This window comes from Arvicanthis niloticus, chromosome X (genome assembly GCF_011762505.2).
Source record: "Arvicanthis niloticus isolate mArvNil1 chromosome X, mArvNil1.pat.X, whole genome shotgun sequence".
Lineage (NCBI taxonomy): Eukaryota > Metazoa > Chordata > Mammalia > Rodentia > Muridae > Arvicanthis > Arvicanthis niloticus.
This window is the reverse complement of record NC_047679.1, coordinates 55007948-55029039: the sequence shown is the minus strand read 5'-3', so window position 1 is coordinate 55029039 and position 21092 is coordinate 55007948. Positions and strand designations below refer to the sequence as shown.

The following is a 21092-nucleotide window of genomic DNA, read 5'->3' as shown; positions in this document are numbered from 1 at the left end:
AGAGCTGGCCTCAAACTCAGAGATCTACCTGTCTCTGCCTCCTGAGTGCTGGGATTAAAGGGGCGCTCTACCATGCCCTGAAAGGTGCTTTTTAAAAAGGGGATCCCAGGGTGCGGGGTGGGGAAAAGACCTGGATTCAGTTCCCAGCACCTACATCAGGTGGCTCATAACCACCTGTAACCAAACACACATACATATAAATAAAAACGTAAAAAAAAAGTTACCCAAAAGGAAAAACAAAAGTTGAGATCTCAGTGAGTTCCTGGCCAGTGAGGGCTACTGTCTCAAAAAGAAATTCAAATAGAATATTGAGCTTTTGATTTTTTATTATTAGTTTAGTGTAGGGAGATGCATACTTCAGCACATGTGTAGAGGTCAAAGGACAACTTTGTAGAGTCAGTTCTCTCTTTCAGTCTTGATGTAGGTTTCATAGATCAAACTCAACTCGACAGGATTATGTAGAAAACACCCTTTTCTGTTGAGCTATCTACTACCGGCTCTTTGGTTGTTTTGAGACAGGGTATCACTTGGTAACCATGGCTGACCTGAAACTCACTGTATAGAATTGAGTAGCGTCAGACAAGTGGTGACCCTGCTGCCTCTGCCTCCTAAGTGTTGAAATGCACAGGCACTAACCAACATTTTCTTTTTTATTTTCTATAGCCCAGGCCAGCCCAATAGCCACAGCAATCTTACTGATTCAGCATTCATGAATACTGGGATTACAAGGAGGAGCCAACAAAAGACATAGCTGTAAAGATTTCTTAAAGTTCTTCCAAAAACTAAGAGATAGATACAGGTGTGTTGATGGGGGCATGAGCAAGGTACAATGATACACATGAAAATGTGATAATGAAACCAACTATTTTCTATACTAAATAATGATCATTAGAAACTGAAAATGCACAACAAAAATATCACTTCATTCTCAAGTGTGGTAGTGCCCACCTGTAATCTCGGCATTCAGGAAGTTAAGGCAAGGGGACTGAATCCAATACTGAGCTGACAGCCTATTTCTCAACAAAACCAAAGACTACTCTGCTATATACTAAGCATCTATCTGAAGGGTTCTCTAGTCCCTAGAGTAAAACCACCTATCCCAGCCTCTTACAGTCCTATAGCAAAGGACTTTTCTTGAAACAAATTTCCCCAACAAAAGATGCATTATCAAAGTCAACACATGACCCTCCTCACATCCCTAGCCCCTGGTTTTCAAACCCCAGTGAGCCATTAATTCCTAGGAAGCTACATGGATGTAGACAAAAGCCCACAGGTCTCTTTACTTAGGCCTTTCTCGGAGCAAGGTCTCTGCTGACTTTGGAATTGTATTCAGAGCTTTTTGCTCCTGAAGTGAACTTGTGGCAGAGCCCTCAGGCTGAGGAGGGACCTCAGGAAGCTTCTCAGCACAGTGTGGTCCCACAGTACAGCCCTAGTACAGATAAGGAGATAAGGGTTAGAAGTAGAATTCTTCTACAGGGAGCTGAATCCAAGGAAGTAAAGGGTTTACCTTGATGTTTAAGAACTCAGAGAAATCTACAGTTCGCTTTCGGCAGCAGGACCAACCCTGATAACAAGAGACCCAGATCAGCTTGGATTTTCTGGGTATATTTCCTTGGGGGAAAATGCTCTTGCTAAGCCCCCATCGCCTATTCCTCACCTTAAGTGCATCATGAAAGATTGGGACCCCAGGGTGATAGCGGCATGAATCTGTAGATACCAGCAGAAAGATCAAGGCAGAAAGGTAACCATGCCAAATACCATCCCCTCACGTTTTCTCCAGGTTCATGTTAATGGCATTTCAAGGAATGTGGAAAGTAAACTAGCAGTCAAGATCACCCAGACCAATTCAATTATACCCAGTTTTGTTTTCCCTGTTCCCAATGGCCAGCCACACAGCTGACCCCAAACACCTACCCAGAGCCCCTGAGGTAAATAATTTACTCACCAGGGAGATTGGTATTGGGGTCAAAGTGTTGCCCACAGCCTTTGTTATAGCAGAGCAGAGACATGGGAGCACTGACCGAGCTTACTCAAAGGGTATTTCAAGGAGTCTGGCTGCAGAGTGGGGAACACCTCTTAGTCTGAAGGCTTTTAGCTGCTTAGAAGGGCCAGCTGTTTCTATCTTTAGTTCAGGAGGCGTCCACCTCCAAACATGGGCAAGGGAACTTTAGTTGGTCTTCCCAGCCAATAGGAAAGTGTTCCAGAGCTGAGACTCAGGAAAAAAGGATCAGGAAGAAGAGCCCTTGGAACTTGGGTGAGGTCAGTTAACTACAGCAGTTTTATGTTGCCAATTCCAAGCCTCTGACATACCAGCAGCTGCTCAGAAACAAAATACTAATTAAGTTCCCCCCCCCCTTCCCTGTGTGGGTATGGGTACAAGCCCTCCATTTTCTGCCATCTGGAATAGCTTGCCTGCCATTGCCATTACCTCCAGGTAGTGCCAGCAGCACTGGTCCTAGCCATTCCACCTTGCGTGGCACCTTCCCCCTGGGCAGGTTTGCCTGATGTTTTAATATTTCCATCAGAAAGTCAAAGATCACGCCTATGTAGTCTACTGTATATACCTTCCAAGATAGAATTTCCTCCCCTCCCCCTTTCAAAAAATAGCACAGAAAATGAAAAGGCTTCAAATGTATTTTAATAAGATGATGCTGCATTACCGCTCCATTTCTCAGAAAAACTTTCAAATTGAAGGTATCAGGAACAAATCATAGTACACCAATAAAAATGCACAGCGTAACTACCTAAGATAGGCAAGACTAAGAGCTACTGTCAGACCTTCAACACACAGCAACCCTGTTCCCAAGATTGTACTAGGCCTATCAAGAAAAGCTGTGAACAGCAACATCAGAGACACAAAAGTGTAGTCCTTACCCAAGAAAAAGATGGAGCCAAGTTAACACAAGAGTGTTTTAAGATATACTAAAATGAAAACCTCTAAGAGAAAATGTCTTCCTCAGGACATGAAGGGGTCATATATGAGATATAACAGAACCGTATGTATGCTATAACCTCTGTGGACGTTTGTCTGAATTCTCACCTGGGAGTGAATGGAGGAATGGGGCTAGGTCATTGGCGGATGGTTAGGTTTTGTGGTATATATGGCAGTGTCTCTGGGGTTGAGGGAAATAAAGATGAGAAAGTAATTAAAACACAATGGAGAAAGTGAGTGAGTGAGAGTGAGAGAGAGAGGAATGATCAAGATAAACAGAGCTCTTGAGTCCATTATCCTATGGTTCTCCAGGCCCTCAACAGTCAATATACTTCAGGAATGCACCAGACGGACTTGAAAACGCACTATACCACAGACTTTGACTTGTTAAACACCACCCCTCCCTTGCCCCTCTGCCTTCAAGCATACTCCCTAGAGTAGTACAAGCAGGGAAGACCTATCTATTGAGAAGAACCCCTAACACTTTTCCAGGGTAGAATTCTGGCTAGTCCAAAAAGGGCCCTTCTTTTAAGGGCTGCAGGAAACTAGACGATGCAACTTTATCTAATATCGGCGGCGTTTATTTGGAGCAAATTCAGCTCCTGGAGCTGGACGGTTGAATGCAGGAGGAGTTCCACCAATTGCTCCAATTCCTTCCATTGTAGCTGCTTGGCCAAAACGTTCGGTTGTTGGTGGGGTCTTAAAAGAGAAAGAGAACAATGTTACAATCGAAATCTGTCTCTGCAGGGTCTAGCTCATCTAAGATCTTGCCACTACAGGCCATTTCTACTTAACTATTCAAGTCTCCTGACTGTTAGGAGCAGGCAACCAAGTCTGTTTAGAGCTCTAGGAGAACCCCAAGAGGAAAGGTAGGCTTTACTAGTTAGGCCTCCATTCAGTCACCCATCTTTAGCTTTCTATCCACATTTTACATGCAATTGAAATTTCTAGTTTGGATAGGTTTTATCAAATTCCTTTTTCCTGAGTCAGGAAGAACAGGCTATCATTCTTCAGAAACCTTAAGTCTCTCCAGTTTTGGCCCATTCCGTTTTAGCATTAGAAGCAGAACAACTTCTAGACTTTATGAGCCACAAGGTGCTCGGATTCACATCATTATACACCATAATATCTAACCTTCCTTGACTTCCCCATTTAAAGAGCAACCCACTGGCCAGAGATGTGGTATATACATTTGGGAGGTAGGAGCAACTCTGAGTCTGAGGCCAGCTGGTCTAGACTACAGAGACTCTACCTCAAAAAACAAACAAAACCCTAAAATCCCAAACAACAAAAAAGCAACTTGTTTACTGAGGATAGCAACAACTATTAACAGTTAATCAGAGGCTACAGTTTAACTCCAAGGTTAAAACAGCATATGATATTAGACTTTTTTCAAGATTAAAAACTGAAGGACCAGGGATATGGGATCGTGGGACAACACTTGCTCAGCAATCCTCCACACCACCCTTAAGAACTTAGGTTACATTTTATGAATACCAATAGTCCTGAAGATCAGTATCTGTATCAAAGTCAAAGTAAACTCTGAGGTAGGAGATGCTGAGAAGATAGCTTAGTTGGGTAAAATGCTTGTTCTGCAAGGTTAAGGACTCAAAGGAGGAGGAAAGGGGCAAGACACGGTGGCATGCATCTGCAATCCCAGCACTGGGGAAACCAGATGATTCCTGGAGCGCACAGACCAGTCAGCCTAGCCTAACTGGCAAGTCCTAGGTTATGGATGTCCCCTGAGCTGACACAAGCAGTTGACCTCTAGCCTACACTTACATGTACACACACCTGCACACACACACCCATACCCACAAAAATTGACTCGAGAGGTTGAGAAGGTCTTCCTACCACTATTTACAATTACTATAAAGCCCTGCAATTTATTACCAATCCAAGGGTCCCATCTGGCATCATAGTGGCAGGTCCTGGAGGAGCTGGAGTACCAGGTGGCACAGGAGCAGGGGGCATGGCACCTCTATTGTTTATGCCCATAGCACCTAAAGCAGAGTAGTATGATCACTATAGAGGGAAAAAGAGTCCCTTCCCCTACCAAAGGGAATAATTCAGTATGTAGTCAATCCCCTACTCCCAGCCTATAAGCCCTAATGTTCTTAGAAATGTGACGCCATTTAAATGTGGACTAGGTAGAAGCTCCATAACACAGATTAAGAAAGAAGAGAAAGGCTCTGCAAGTATGAAAATTTGAGTTTAAAAACCCAATTTGCACATTAAAAGCCAAGCATTGTGGCTCACACTTTTAATCCCAGCACTTAGGAAGCACAGGTAGGTGGATCTCTGTAAGTTCAAGACCAGCCTGGTCTACATAGTGAGTTTCAGGCCAGCCAGGGCTACACAGTAAGAACCTGTCTCAAAAGAACAAAAAACGAGCTGGGCAGGACTATATATGCTTGCTACCCCTGGCTTTGAGAGGCAGAGACAGGCAGATCACAGTAACTGGCCAGCCAACCTAAACAAAAACAAAAACAAAAACAAAAAAAACCCAAAAAACATAAAACAAACCAAACCAGACAGACAGTTCTTTGGTTCCTGGATACCTGCTGTTTTATAACTACCTTTCATCCGCCACCAAAAGGCACCAGAACTTAATTCTTAAGTCCTTACCTCCCATAGCCATTTGGCCCATCCGTATCTCTTGTTCTCTCTGAAAAACAACATATACTCAACACAGTCCAAGACAAGTTTCTCTATTACAATGCATTGATGATAACACAAAGGGAAGTAAACAGTGAAGACATACTAACACAAATTGCTATTTGTAAAGTGATTTCAGGTAACATTATAATTCTCTATCAGAAAATTCTATTAGAGGCAACAGGGGCAAGAAATAGTTAACTTCTTAGAGCTGCAAACCATCTAATTACAAGGGTAGCAGTGGATTAGCCAAAGTCTGCTACAGCACTCAAATGTCTCTTATCACTGGATATAAGTAACAAAGTGGTCCTGGATTTTCATCCTAAATTTGCTATATATGGTAAGAGCTTTCCTTCAAACCTTACTACCAACATTTTTTTCCCAAAGGGAATTTTCTAACATAGAAAAATTGGTCATAACCTAGTACCCTTACAGACATTTCATGATCTTATATGATGACTGGCCTACCACATCATAGGCACATGGGAGATATACCGCATCAGGGAAAGTTCCCTTGAAGCCTTCCTGCTGTCGTCGCATCATTTCTTCTTGTTGTCGCCGCATCTCTTCCTCTCGGCGTCTGCGTTCCTCTTCCTGCCTACAGAATTATCAAGGCATTTTAAGATAAAAGACATTCCGGAAAATGAGTAGACCACTTGAATAGGAAGATTAAGGCAATGAGAAACAAGCCTACTAAAAGACAGCAAAGCTTGTCAAAAATAAGGACAACATTCAAAGAAATTAAGAGACCAGCATTGAGTCCTTTCTCTTTAGGGAAGCCCTTAGACAATTCCTAGAACCAATGCAGCTTTAAGTGCATAAAGGTGCTTGCTGTCAAGGCTGATGACAAGTTTAATTCCTAGGACCATTTGGTGGAAGGCTTCCACACATTGTAGCATGAAACCAGGCCCTAGACAAATAAATAAATGTTAAAAAAAAAAAAAAAAAAAAAAAAAAAAACTTACCTGAGTTCTAACTGCTTTCGTTTCTGAACCTCTTGGTTATGCAGCTCCTCCATCCTCCGAAGCTCTTCTTGACGTCTCATCAAATCTAGCAACAGATTGAGACTTTTTGATTCTCTTTACATATATACAACAATTTTCCATAAATATCCAGAAAGCAAAGATGTCAACCAAGATACAAGATACAGAGTCATTTTGGAAAAAGAAACCTTAATTGATTGCTCAGTGGACGAGCCTGTGGTACATTTTCTTGATTGATGTGGAAGGGATGTGTAGAGCAGGTTGGCCTTAAACTTGAGATCCCCCTGCCTCTGCCTTTCAAGTGCCGGGATTAAAGGCTTGCGCCACCATGCCTACTCATCCACTCACCATGAGCTGGGCCCGTCCACAAACAAAACACAAGAAAATAAAACTACATCACTACACTTTAAAAAAAAAGGGGGGGTGGACAAGCCATGGGTAACAACCTAGTAAACAGCATTCATGCATTAGTTCCTGCCTTAGCTTCTTTCAGTGATATAGTTACCTGTAATTTTAAGACAAATTGCTTTTGGTCATGCCTGGTGTATTATCCCAGCAACAGATCCCATGCAAGGAAACTCAAACTTCATCATTTCTTTCTTTTTACAATCTATCCAGTATTCTAGAACCATCTCCAAATTCATCTTCCTACTATGATTAAGTATTTCAGGGAATAAAAGCAGAGGTTTTGTCTTTTTTTATACTAAGGAACAAAGAAATTACTGAACAAAACTGTCATTTGATATGTATTCCATGAGTCTGGAGAGATGGCTCAGCGGTTAAGAGCACTGACTGCTCTTCCAGAGATCCTGAGTTCAATTCCCAGCAACCACATGGTGGCTCACAACCATCTGTAATGAGATCTGATGCCCTCTTCTGGTGTGTCTGAAGACAGCAACAGTACTCATATACATGAAAAAATAATTCTTAAAAAAAAAAGAGACATGTATTCTACTTTTCCTACTTACAAGCCTTTACTCACCCTGCCTCATTAGCATAACCTGGTGCTCATGGCGTGCTGCCTCCATTTCCATCTCCAGCTTTTCACGAGCCTCCTTGATGTTCCGGTCCACTTGATCCTGCTGTTGCTTCTCCATCTCAATGAGTGCCTTCCAGCGCATGGCATACTCATACTCAAAGGACCCAGGTTGTGCAAATCTGGGTGGCTGTTCTCTCTCCCTATAGACAATACACAAGGCCAAGTGAGCACATGTATAACAGCAAAGACATGCCTCTTTTAATCACCTTTTAAAGTTTCAAGAACAGAAAAATAACTAAGGGATGAAGTATAGTCAAATATGTTAAGGGTCTGGGTTCAACTATCAGCACCACACATATAAACACACACACCATCTCTACCCTAGAAATGTATAAAAGTCAACAACTGGACCACACACTTGTGAAATTGCTGGTTCTTTATAACCAGTTTCTCTGGAAGTCCCTCTTCATCATCTAACTGGTCCATAGGCTCCACAGTCACAGGTCGAGGAAATCTGGGCAAAAGAAGAAAAATTAGTGTTAATGAGGCTATACCTTAACAAGCACGTTCCCTACAGCTGACATTGGCATGAGGAACTAATTAGGGATAAGACTGGACAACTATAGTAACTTTGACAGGAATGAGAAGTTGGCAAGGATTCATACTGTAAACTGAGCCGGTCTCAAGTTAGTAACACCCCTCCTGCTTTAGCCTCCCAAGTGCTGGGATTATAGATATGAACCACCACATCTAAACACATTTCTAAAGAATTTTATACCTAACCCCAAGTAACCGAGTCCCTCTTACTGGCATTATGAATAATTGGGAATAACAGCCCAGATGGAGCCAGGTTTCAGACCTCTGTAATAGTCTTAAAAATATGTTAAAGGGAGTAGGTTAAGTTATCTAATATATTTGATAACTCCAGAAAATGAAGGAAGGAAAACACTACAAGAAAGTACCTTTAACAGGACATTTTCCAGAATTCTAAAATCCTATAAGGGGAGGGTTTTTGTTTGTTTTTTGGTTTTTTTGTTTTGTTTTGGTTTTTTTTGTTTTTTTTTTTTTTTTGCTTTTGGAGACAGTTTCACCTATGCCAGGCTAACTTGCAACTTGTTATATAGAGGAGGACGACTTTAACTCCAGATTCTTATATCTCTACCTTTCAAGTACTAAGATCACAAGCATGGGCTACCATGCCCAATGACTGAAAAGCTATTAATATTCCACATGTATGAGTGTTTTTCCCAGATGTATATCAATGTATCACCACTTCCATGTCTGGTGTCTGCTTAGGCTGGCATTAGGTAGATCCCCTAGAACTGAAATTACAGATGGTCTTGAGGCAATATGTATCCAACTTAGCAGTCAGCGCTTTTAACCACTGACGTACTACTTCTCCAGCCTAAAAAGCTATCCTTGTACCATACCATGATGGATAAAGAAAGGCACATGCAAGCTAGACAACCTGAGCTTGGTCCCAGAACACATGCAAAGGTAGAAGGAAAAAGCCAACTTTCCACAGTTGTCCCAACTCCCCGATGTATACCATGGCATGTACATGCACTCGAATACCTAAGAATTGAGGATTATACTGAAAACTGCATTAGAAAAGCTGAGTTAGCCAGGCAGTGGTGGTGCCCGCCTTTAATCCCAGCACTTGGGAGGCAGAGGCAGGCGGATTTCTGAGTTCGAGGCCAGCCTGGTCTACAGAGTGAGTTCTAGGACAGCCAGGACTACACAGAGAAAAAAAAATAGAAAAGCTGAGTTAGTATTAAGTCTTTAAATGAAAATAAGAACATGGTTACTAGATGTTAACGATCTATGCCAAAGAAAAAATAAAGAACCCCAAACCATTGTCTGATAATTACTTACGTGGTTAGCAAGAAGGAGCCTTCACTGCATCTGTCCAGAGCTTTCCGAGCAGCTGGCTTCCCTGAGAACTCAACAATGCCTTTCCCTGAGGGCCTTCCTCGGTCATCCACAATGACTACAGCCCTCTCCACCTGACCAAACACAGAAAAGGCTTCTTCCAGAAGTTCGTTGGACACATACTGAGGAAGGTTACGGACTGTAAGGGATGCACTGTGACAGGCAAAGCGCACTCGCAGCTGCTTTCCACGGAGTGGCATATTGTCCAGCTCCACTTTGGCAATTTCCGCTAGGGTTCGTGTTTCCTGGGGAGAACAAAAAAGAAAATTAGAAGTTGGCAAAAGGCTGGGCAGTGGTGGCGCATGCCTTTAATCCCAGCACTTAGGAGGCAGAGGCAGGTGGATTTCTGAGTTTGAGGCCAACCTGGTCTACAGAGTGAGTTCCAGGACAGCCAAGGCTATACAGAGAAACCCTGTCTCAAAAAAACAAAACAAAACAAAACAAAAAAAAAAAAACAAAAACAAAAACAAAAAAAAAAAAAAAAAAAAAAAGAAGTTGGCAAAAGACCAACCAAACATCCATCAACAAAATGTCTCTCAAAAAACTTGGGTGTGGTGGCACATGTATTTAATTCCAGCACTTAAGAGGCAGTGCCCCATCTGTGGGGTGGGACTCGGGGACCACCTGAAATAAATAACTGGGGGACAATGGTATGTGAAGAAAGACAGCAAGTCAAGAAGTCTGATCAAGCTGCCGAATTTTTATTGTTCCCACACCAGGTTATATACACATAGAAGGATATGGGGAGGGGGATGATGTAGGGTCTCTTTGTTTCTGGGGAGCACAGGTGTTCTGGGGGTGGGGGAGTAAAGATGTTCTCAAGAACAGGATATTGGCTGGGTGAAAAGTTCGCAGAAGAAACAGCAGAACAGGTTGCTAGCTACCTGTCCATAAGATCTATGATCATTTGTTCTGATCTAAGCTAGTACTTTCCCACTAAGGCCACCTATCCACAAGATCCATAGCTATTTGTTCTTAACTGAATTAGTGCTTTCCCACAGAGGCCAAGACTTTGTGCTGACTAAGGAGTTAATGTTTAATTTAAGCAGGGTCGCTCCTGACAAGGCAGATCTCTAGGCCAGCCTAGTCTACATAGTGAGTTCTGGGGCAAAGTCACAGCTGTATATTTAACAATACAGCACTTGGAGTTTAATCTCCACTAAAATACCAGAATTACTTGTCCACAATGAAGATTGCTTATTTTATGAAAATAAATGTTTTGACTGCATGTACATTTATGCACAACATGTGTGCCTGGTGCCTATGGAAGTAAGAATAGGCCAACAGATCCTGTAACTGAAAAGCATATTTAAAACCAGAAAACACGGACAGGCCATCTCTTCCCTACTTCACAGGACTTAAGGACATATCTTGAGAAAATGACTTGTTATGGTATTAAGTTAGCGGGAATGAAAACTAATTCCAGCCATCATCCAGAGCTCATCACACTTTGCTCCTCATTTAGAGGTACATTTAGCATCTATAAAATGCTTCTTACTGCCTGCCTCAGAAAGAAAATGGCTATCCACAAAAATAACTTTGTCCCCTCAGGGTTTTGAAGAGTAAGATAACATGCATAAAAGGACTTTGGTAATAAATTATATAAGCCTTAATAATCACTAAAATAAACTTCATTTTCCCTTAAAACCAAGCATGGCAATACATGCCTGGTCATCCAGAGCTCCAGAAGGTCTGCTAGTTCAAGGATAGCTTGGGGTTATAAGCCCCCAAACTATTTTAGCCCTTATATTCCAGGCAAATAAGGACAGGTGGTGGTGGTGAATACATTTAAACCCAGCAGGAGGAAGAGGCAGGCAGATCTCAAGTTCAAGGTCAGCCTGGTCTATAAAAGTTCTAAGACAACCAGACTCTGAAAACTATTACCATATAGACAAAGTCATTCTTTTCACTGCTATTTTTCCATATTTACTCCCCAGTCTTCCCTATCTCTCAAAGCATATGCCCCAAAGCTCACACTCACCAAGCGAATAAAGCCAAAGCCTTTATCCTTATGAATGAAAACTTCGCCTGCTTTCCCATATTTCTCAAAAAGTTTCCTCATTTCCTCCTCAGTTATGTCAGGGGGAAGATTGCCCACAAAGAGACGGCTACGTTGGGTAAAGGTCTTCTCTCCTGGTTTCCTAAAATTCTTCAGGTCAATAGTCAAGCCTTCATCTGAAAGAAGACAGTCAATCAAAAGACCGGATAAAGAATTAGTCCTATCTTCAACACTGTTTTTGTGATGGGAGACAAGCAACCCTTCCCAATGTATCCTACTCATTAGCAAATTGCACCTTAGAATGTGAAAGCAGTCATGAAGAGACCAGGGGATTTCAGCTCTACTATAATTCAGAAACTAAGGTAGCTAATCAGAGACAAATGATATAGCAACCTGGCAATACTATTGAGCAGATCTATGCCCTAAGGAATCAGACTTTAAAAATTGCTCCATTTTCTTAACCAGTTACTAACCTTTCACAACCTTGACAAGTTGCACATAAAGAAATGAGTAAGTAGTAAGCTCTGGTATCTTAAAATTTTACCATCAGGCATGTATGATATACATATGGGCATGCACATGTGTGGCATACATGAAGCTTTCTCCTTCCACAGTGGGCTCCAGGACTCGAGTCCTCAGGTTTGTGCTTTTAAGAGGCGAGCCATGGGCACAATTGTTTGTTTGCCTTTTTAAAAAAAATGTGTATGTATGTCTGCCTGGATGAATTATATGTAGCAGACCCTCCCGGAACTGTTGTTACAGATGATTCTAAGCCACCTGACGAATGTCAAGAATGAACCTGGATCCTCTTCAAAAGCAGTACAGTTCTTAACTGCTGAGCTACCTCCCCTTTAAAAAATTATTTATGTGTATGTGTTGAGTGTGACTATGTGCCACATGTGCATGAGTACCCATGGAGTCAGAAAAGGATGCTGGATTTCCTGGAACAGGAGTTAGTTGGTAGTAAGATATCTCATGTAGGTGCTGGGACCCCAACTCAAGGAAATGCTCTTAAGTACTGAACCATCTATCTCTCTAGTTACCCTCACCCCACCAGGTTTGTTTTTATAGGTACTCAGTTTTCTGAAGAATGACAACAAACAAAACCTTTTTACAGATTAAAAGTGGACTGGGCATGTGCCACAAAGTCTTATAGTTAACTCTCCATTAAACCTTAAAAAGTTCTCCTGTATTCTTTAATGACTTTCTAACTACATATAGACATTTGTTTGGGAGTAAAACGTGCCAATATTGGCAGAATAACCTATACTCAACTGATAGCCCCTCCTTTGCTTCAAGTGATTAATCTCATTTGTTTATAAAGTACCAATTAAGAACCAAATAGAAGGAGCTAAATAAGGAGTTGGCTAAGCAGTTAAGACTACTTACTGATCTGTCAGGACTCACTGATTCCCAGCACCAACAGGGCAGCTGACAACTATCTTAAGAAGAAAACAACAACAACAACAACAACAGGCTCTAGAGCCAGAAGATCCAATGCCCTCTTCTGGCCTCCATGAGGAATTCCACCAGGAATATACATATATGCAGGCAAAACATTCATATAAATAAATCTTATTAAACCAAACCAAATCAGAATAATGAAATATGGCAGCACACGCCCTAAATCCCAACACTCAGAAGGAAGTCAAAGCAAGTTCTAAAGCAAGTACCCAGGGCTACACATTGAGACCCCATCTCAAAAACTTGGCGTGGTGGCACCCTATCCCAACATGGGAGGCAGAGAGGCTGGTGGAGTTCAAAGGAGCCTGGGCTACAGAATGAGTTCTATGACAGCCAGGGATACATACCTGTCTTGATGACCCCCTCCAAAAAAAGGTAAAAACAAAAGTAGGCTACCAAAGGCTTGTTTGTTTTATAATCCTGAGAGATATAACCATAAAACCATTCCCAAGGGAACCTGTTCACACCCTCCCATCACCCAACAGCTACTTACTCTGGCTGCTGGCCTGCTGTCCATTTGCAGGTATTGGTGGGGGTGGCTGCTGCTGCTGCTGTTGCTGTTGCTGTTGCTGCTGCTGCTGCTGCTGGTGGTGCTGCTGGTGGTGATGTTGATGATGCTTCCTTGGAGTATGATTCTGCTTCTCCAAGTTAAAGGTTTTATTGCTCTGCATTTTTGCACCCTAAAGGAAACTGTGGAATGTCAAAAACCCAGTATCAGGATTCAGTTACCTTCCTGATGGTTTATACATCATTAAAACTATCTTAGTATATTCTACCTTTTGCCTGATTACAACTGGTCACTCTAAATAATAGAACACAATGTAGGGCATCGTACATATTTAAGACCCTGTCTCAAACTCAACCTGCCTTGAAAAACCAGAATCAAAAACTAACAAAAAAGGAAAACATACAAGGTCAGGCCTGATAAAACATACCTTTAATTCTAGTACTCAGGAGGCACAGGCAGGAGATCCCTATGATTTGAGGTCAACCTGGTATGCATAGTAAGTTTTAATGAGATCCTATCTCAAAACAAAAGAACAAAAAAACAAAGGGCCAGGCATGGTGCTAGTACTTGCCTTTAACCCCAACACTTAAAGACTAAAGACTGCTACTAGTAAAAGATGGGTGAGGATAGTGGTGGTTATCCCAGCACTTCAGAGACAAAGACGAGCAGAAAAACCCTATCTTGAAAAACCAAATAAATAATCAGTCAATAAATCAAGACCAAGCTGGCCTTGAACTCACAGAAAAATATCTTCCTGCCTCTACTGCCTCCTGAATGCTGGGATTAAAGGCCTATGCCACCACTACCTGGCCATTAAGTCTTTTAAAAATTATTTTTTTATTTTATGTGCACTGGTGTTTTGCTGGCATGTATGTCTGTGTGAAGGTACCAAATCTTGGAGTTACAGACAGGTATGACCTGCCATGTGGGTGCTGGAAATTGAACCCCAGTCCTCTTAGAAGAGCATTTAGTACTTTTAACCACTGAGCCACCTCCCCAGACCCCAGTAAATAATTCTTAATCATGCTTGTAAAAATATGATTTACCCAAATAAAAGAACCAATACATCAGTCACTCAAGAAGGTCAGCCTGCCTCTGCCTCCCAGGTGCTGGGATTAAAGACATGTGCTATCATACCATGTGAATTCTCACAACATTTTAATCACATTTCTCACCAATGTTACGGAAATTGTAATATACTTATTAACAATTCAAGTAGTTCAATCCCCTAGGACCCTTGTACTTGAAGCAGAGAACTGACTCCCACATTTTCTCTTCTGACCTCACATACATATATATACTTAATTGTTTTGAGACAGGGTTCTCTATGTAGTTCTGGCTATACTGGAGCTTACTGTGTAGATCATGCTAGCCCAGAATACAAAGACTCATTTATCTTTCAGAATGCTGGGATTATAGGCACACATGCCCAGCTGTTTAAGTTTGAGATAGGATCCATGTAGCCAGCTCTAGCTGGCCTAGAACCCACACCTGGCCTCTAAATTAAAAAAAAAAGCCACAAACCCAAAACAGCCATTGTGTGGTACATTCGTGTAGTTCCAGTACTCTAAAAGGCTGAGGCTGGGAACTATGAGTTTAGGGGCAACCTGGGCTATAGAGACCAGGAGGGAGAGAGGAAGAGAAAAAGAATTAACCCTGGCCCCAACATCCACTTAGGACAATTCTTTTTTTTTTTTTTTTTTTTGAGACAGGGTTTCTCTGTGTAGTCCTGGCACTCACTCTGTAGACCAGGCTGGCCTCGAACTCAGAAATCCGCCTGCCTCTGCCTCCCAAATACTGGGATTAAAGGCGTGCGCCGCCACTACCACCCGGCCACTTAGGACAATTCACAAATGCCCATAACTCCCACTCTAGGGAGTCAGATGTCTCTGACCCTCTTGAGTACATAACCACATACAGATATACATAAAAAACCCTCACACAAATAGCTACTGTTAACATTCTAGTAAACCCTTTGTGATGGCTATTCTTGGTTGTCAACCGGACTACATTTGGAATTAACTAAAACCCTAGAGGCTGAGTACACCTGTGAGGGATTTTTGTTAATTAAATCATCTGAAGTGTAATCCCAGCACTTGGGAGGCAGAGGCAGGTGGATTTCTGAGTTCGAGGCCAGCCTGATCTACAGAGTGAGTTCCAGGACAGCCAGGGCTACACAGAGAAACACTGTCTCGAAAAACCAAAAAAAAAAAAAAAAAAAAAAAAAAAAAAAAAAAAAAAAAAAAAAAATCATCTGAAGTGTGAAGATCCACTTTTAATCTGGGCCATACCTTTTGGTAGCAGCCTACATAAAGGACACAGAAGGAAGCTTGCTTTCTTTGCCTACTTGCCCTCAATCTCAATGGCAAGTCCATTCCTTGACTAGATCAAGGTCTACTTCATCAGGATTCCAGTATATACTGAAGACCAGCTGAGACATACACCTCATGAACAGAAGAACTACTGAATTCTTGGTCTTGACATTGGTAAACAGCCATTGTTGGACCACAGCCTGTAAACCACTCTAATAAATCTCCCTTATATCTATCTACCTACCCATCTATCTACCTGTTTTCATTCTATCAGTTTTCTTCTATACAACCTTCTTATCATTAATTCAAATTCCATTCTTTTCTTTTTAAAAGATTTACTTATTATGTACAAGTACACTGCAGCTATCTTCAGACGCACCAGAAGAGGGCATCAGATCCCATTACAGATGATTGTGAGCCACCATGTGGTTGCTGGGAATTGAACTCAGGACCTCTGGAAGAACAGTCAGTGCTCCTAACCTCTGAGCCATCTCTCCTGCCCCCAGATTCCATTTTCATGATGTGTATATTTATCTCTGTGGTTGTGTTTGCAAGTACAGTATCTGAAGACAAAGAGGGCACAAAAGCCCCTGGAGCTGGAGTTTCAAATGAATTAAGAATCTACCTGACATAGTGGTTGGTAATTGAACTCAGGTCCTCTGCAAGAGCAGTAGGTACCCTTAACAGCTGAGCCATCTCTTCAGTCATCAGTTTCTATCTGAAGTTGCACATTAAAAAAACAGCTTGTAGCCAAGCAGTGGTGGCGCACGCCTTTAATCCTAGCACTTGGGAGGCAGAGGCAGGTGGATTTCTGAGTTCGAGGCCACCCTGGTCTACAGAGTGAGTTCCAGGACAGCCAGGGCTGCACAGAGAAACCCAGTCTCGAAGAAAAAAAAAAAAAAAAAAACAGCTTGTGGGAGGCTAAAGAGAAGCTTTAGAACTTGTTGCTCTTGCAGAGGACCCCAGTTAAATTCCCAGCATACACATGGTGCTTCACAACCATCTGTAATATAACTCCAGTTCTTCTAACCGCTACAGAAACATGTGACGCAGACATACATACTGCTGAAACACCCACACAAAAATAAGTAACAAATCTACTTTAAAATAGGTATATGCCAGATAGTGGTGGCATATGCCAGCACTGGGGAAGCAGAGACAGGTGGATCTCTCTAAGTTCCAGGCCAGCCATGGCTACACAGAAACCCTGTCTCAAAAATCAAAACAATGTTTCCCCAAAATAAAAGAAACCAGTTTGTAACCTTCCTTTTTTTATGATACATAGTAAGCAGTTTTCATGTAACTAAATCTTTTGACACTGCCAGGAATAGTGGCCCACGCTATTAAGTCCATAATTAAGGAGGCAGAGACAGGTCTACATAGCAAGCTAGAGGACAGCCAAAGCTAATAGAGATCTTGTCTATCCCTGTCACCACTCCAAAAAAACAAAGACTAACATGAATGGTTAATACTGTCAGCCAAGCTCCTAATTTGTCGGACACTTTAAGTTCTAATCTTCACTGTTAGAATCAACACATATTTTCTTTGGGCACATCTCCATTTAATAATTCTTTTACCACTTCCAACTCTGCTTATTTATATCCTGAGATATTACTGTTTTAATATACCATTCGACGTTCAGATTTTCCTCATTTCTACAATGTCAACCTAATTGTAAATGCCTACACAAAGAATGTGTAGCTAGACAATTTATTAAGCTACCATCATAATTTAGATAGCTTTCATTTTTTCCTATTACAGCACCATAGTGCCTTACGATTTATTTACTTATCAGGAAACAGAATCTAGCTTTGTGATTCTTGACAGCATAGTTTTTCTGGAAAACCAAATTTTAAAACGTTTAACAGGTGTAGTTATTTAATGACAAATAAAGCATTGTCAAAAAAACAATTTTCCATTTCCATTTTTTGAGACAGGGTTTCTCTATAGCCCTAGCTGTCCTGGAACTCTAGACCAAGCTGGCCTCTGCCTCCTGAGTGCTGGGATTAAAGGTGAGTATACCACCACACATGGCTCCAGGAAACTGGGTAAGGTGGCTTATTCCTGTAATTGTAGCCTTTTCAAATTGAAGTCAGCATGGGCTACAGTGTGAACCTGTCTCAAAGAGAGAAAAAGACAAGCAAGATGTGATGGCACATACCCAGACTGAATTTCAGAGTTGTATAGGCTGAGATAAGACAGTTTCAGGAACTCCTTGGCTACCTATCAAGACTCATGCCCACCCCACCCCCCAAGACAAAGAAATGAAGGCCCATCCCAGAAACCATTGAGATGGGGAAGACAGTAGAGTCAAATCTTTTCCTATTTTAAGTCCAGGTATTAAATGTCTCCCTCTATCCCCAAGTAGTGAGTGGCAGATTTGGCATATTCACAGCCATTTGTCCCACTAAATCTTACCTTTTCTCAGGTTAAGAACCAAGAAACAATTTTCCTCCAGCCTTTAATTAAAAATGAATGGACCCAGTCTCAGTAGCTTCTATCACTCAAAGGAATCCACATGTGTTTCCATGTTAATAGAAATCTTTATAGCACTCAAAGGAATCCACATGTGTTTCCATGTTAATAGAAATCTTTATAGAAGCTGAGCTTAGTGGCTCTGGCTTCAGAGGATGACCCCAGGTTTCAGGCCAGCTTGGGATACATATTGAGGCTATTCCCCCTAAAACAAAAAACCTGGGCATCCTAGTCCACTTCTTTAACTCCAGCACAAGGAGGCAAAGGTAGGTGGATCTCTGAGAGATCGATTTGGTCTACATGGAGAGTGCCAGGCCATCAGAGTGGGTGAGAACCTGACTCAGACAATTAACAAAATCCAGGCAACTAACTTGCTACATCTGCCATTATCCCATTTAGTGTCCCTAGATGTTTTTCTTTTAAATGAGGAAACAGAAGCCCCAAAACTACTTTACCCATCCAAGGCCATACCAGTGTAAGGAATGGAACCCAGATCTCTTGACCTCTAAAATTCAAAACCATCGTGCATCAAATGAGCCTTCAAGTTAAACTCCAGCAAACTTACTGGCTAAGACACCCTAACTTCTGCAACCTGTTACGATGGAGATGATGAGGATGAATAACACTTATTGATCTTACAGGGATGGTTAACTTTAGGGCCTAAGTGAAATACTACTACAAAGCATTTAGCTATCATTCAGGAATGATGAAGTGTTTGTTCCCAAAGGAAACTACCATTCCTATTCTTAAGAAATAGGACTGTTAAACAAATGTCATCATCAGATTCTCCCTAAATTGTCAATTTCTGAACTCTAATATAAAAAGGTATGGACACACAACTTTCTTTTCTGTTTTCTTTTTTTTTTTTTTTTTTTTTTTGAGAGTCTCTCTACATAGCCTTAGCTGTCCTGGAACTTGCTCTGTAGTCCAGGCTGGCCTTTAACTCTCAAAGATCCATCTGCCTCTGCCACCATGTCTGGCCATGGATAACTTGCAATAACCAAATTATCCACCTTTTATGCTTTTGAATAAAGATTCCCCACGATGACATACAGCTTTCATCTTTTCCTTCCATGTAGTCTTCTCCCAAAGTTCCCATTTACCCATGAAGGTCAGCACTGCCCAAAGAACCAAAATTACCACTCTACACACAGTTAAGTACCAAGCACACAGGAAACACTCCTATGATAACTGCAGCAATAGAATTTCACGATATATGCAGAAATAAACTTATCAAACCCTAACTGCAGAGATCAGCAGATAGGATTTCTGTCTACTTACATGTCCTAAGATTAACCATAATGAAAAGAACTGTAGCTACTGTGTGTGATACAACTGCATACATGTTCAGGACATTAGTCACAGGTATCTGAAATCTAAATCAAGGTCCTCTCAATTTTAGGAGAGTCAAGTTACTAAGTGGAAAACTGCTAGAGAACTCCAGTGTGCATTTGTTAGGCTGATATGGCTGCCTGGTGGGAAACCATGAAAGCTGTAAAATACAATCATGATAAGGGCTGCTGCTGAGTTTCTTAGGACTATTCATTTAATAAAATTGAAGTTGGACAAACATAAATTTAAGCACTAACCCCTATTAGAACAGCCATAATTGGAGGATTAAAAACAAACCTGCATCGCCCAGTCACATTTTAGTTTCAGATTTCTAAAAATCTGCTTAGCTTAAGTAACATGAAAAGTCCACCAAAAATTAATTTCTTGTCTGTGTATTCTGAATTCAATTAAGCATCCTGCACTTTACCTGGTGACCCTACCTCCTGCACCTACCTTTACTTCGATTTGAACACAGCAAAGTGTCTGCCTCCCAGTCCTCCCTAACCTCGACTGCTGTTAAAAACAAAGAAAGGTGTCAGCTTACAGTGAAGACTTCCGAAAAGTAAAAAAATACTGGAAAGTAAAGCCACAGATAAAAGTTTAATTTAGAAAAGCGATACCTACAAATGGCTAGGAAAGGCTTAAGGAGCAAGAGGTTTGGAAAAAAGGCGCGCGCGCGCGCACAAGGGTGGGGTGGAGGGTGTTTCATGAACTTAGCTCCAAAAGCCAAGGGATCTGAACAAGCAAACTTCCCACTTAAAAGTTGTCTCAAAAAACAAAACAAAACAACAACAACAAAAAAAAATCCATAGCTCCAGGGGCCCCATGGCCCTCTAGAAATTAATGGCCTTGAAGGGCTAGGGAGGAGGAGCATCCGACAAAGCAAAGCGCCACCTCCTCTAACCTCGACTTCAGGGCTTTAGTATAATAGACCCCACACCCTCTGTCCCAGAGCGTTCAGAAGCCACCAACTTAGGGCCACTAAAATTCAGGGTGAGTAGCACAAAGAGCAGGGGTAAGGAAGCAGGAAAGGCATAGGCTAAAGCCCCACGGCGTGGAGCAGTGATCGCGCTGGACCACACGGGTGGGCTGCGAAGGCCTTGTGAGGAGGGGGAAAGGCCTCGAGGGCCCTAAGAACCTAAACCTGTGTGCAAACTCGGCCTCGCCCCAACCCCTTCCTTCACACAGTGTCGCAGGAAGCCCCACTGCACCCCCAAGCAACCAAAGAGCCACCCCAAAACTCACCCTCTGCCCACAGTTCTTTGCTCAGAGTAAGGGCGACGCTGCACGGCCTCCACCGTCCCGAGAAAAGAGCGCGCGACCGCCGGAAACGAGCCGACGGAGCTCGGTGCCTCCCAAGGGGGGGGGTCAATGTTGGATTCCCGATTGGCTACGTGAACTGCCAGTCAAAGTTTATCTCCTGAGAAGGACTCATTTGTCCGCCATTTCTTAGCTTCTATTGGCTACGGACTGTCAAAGCCTTGGGTTCGTGTGAACGACAGATGGGGACAAAGAGCG

General features: G+C 42.1%; 2 protein-coding genes across 11 annotated transcripts in view; both read right to left on the bottom strand.

The window, feature by feature from the left end:
* The window catches only part of Itgb1bp2 (integrin subunit beta 1 binding protein 2), a 42693-nt gene extending 40213 nt beyond the window's left edge, over positions 1-2480 (bottom strand). For 4 of the 5 annotated variants that reach the window (XM_076918918.1, XM_034485403.2, XM_034485400.2 and 1 more), the window contains exons 1-4: positions 1946-2480; positions 1658-1707; positions 1508-1564; positions 1284-1429 (exon numbers count right to left, since the gene is read on the bottom strand). In XM_076918918.1, the coding sequence (XP_076775033.1) occupies positions 1284-1429; positions 1508-1564; positions 1658-1707; positions 1946-2009 (317 nt within the window). In that variant the 5' untranslated portion in view covers positions 2010-2480. The remainder of the gene's footprint in view (positions 1-1283; positions 1430-1507; positions 1565-1657; positions 1708-1945) is intronic. The other variant, XM_076918919.1, reaches the window with a different exon arrangement.
* A 140-nt stretch (positions 2481-2620) lies between these two features.
* Nono (non-POU domain containing octamer binding) lies at positions 2621-20973 on the bottom strand. Of its 6 annotated transcripts, none has more exons than XM_034485359.2 (12): positions 20820-20973; positions 20028-20087; positions 13441-13627; positions 11466-11659; positions 9428-9729; positions 7971-8066; positions 7556-7752; positions 6556-6640; positions 6059-6188; positions 5561-5600; positions 4826-4935; positions 2621-3631 (listed from the first exon to the last, which is right to left on the bottom strand). In XM_034485359.2, the coding sequence occupies exons 3-12, from the start codon at positions 13616-13618 to the stop codon at positions 3497-3499; spliced, it is 1467 nt and encodes a 488-aa protein (XP_034341250.1). In that variant the 5' UTR covers positions 13619-13627; positions 20028-20087; positions 20820-20973; the 3' UTR covers positions 2621-3496. The 6 variants fall into 6 exon arrangements, with proteins under 6 accessions (XP_034341250.1, XP_034341249.1, XP_034341252.1 ...); XM_034485358.2 differs by having other exon boundaries at positions 13441-13637; positions 20820-20972; XM_034485361.2 differs by having other exon boundaries at positions 6086-6188; positions 13441-13637; positions 20820-20971.
* Between the last annotated feature and the right edge of the window lie 119 nt (positions 20974-21092).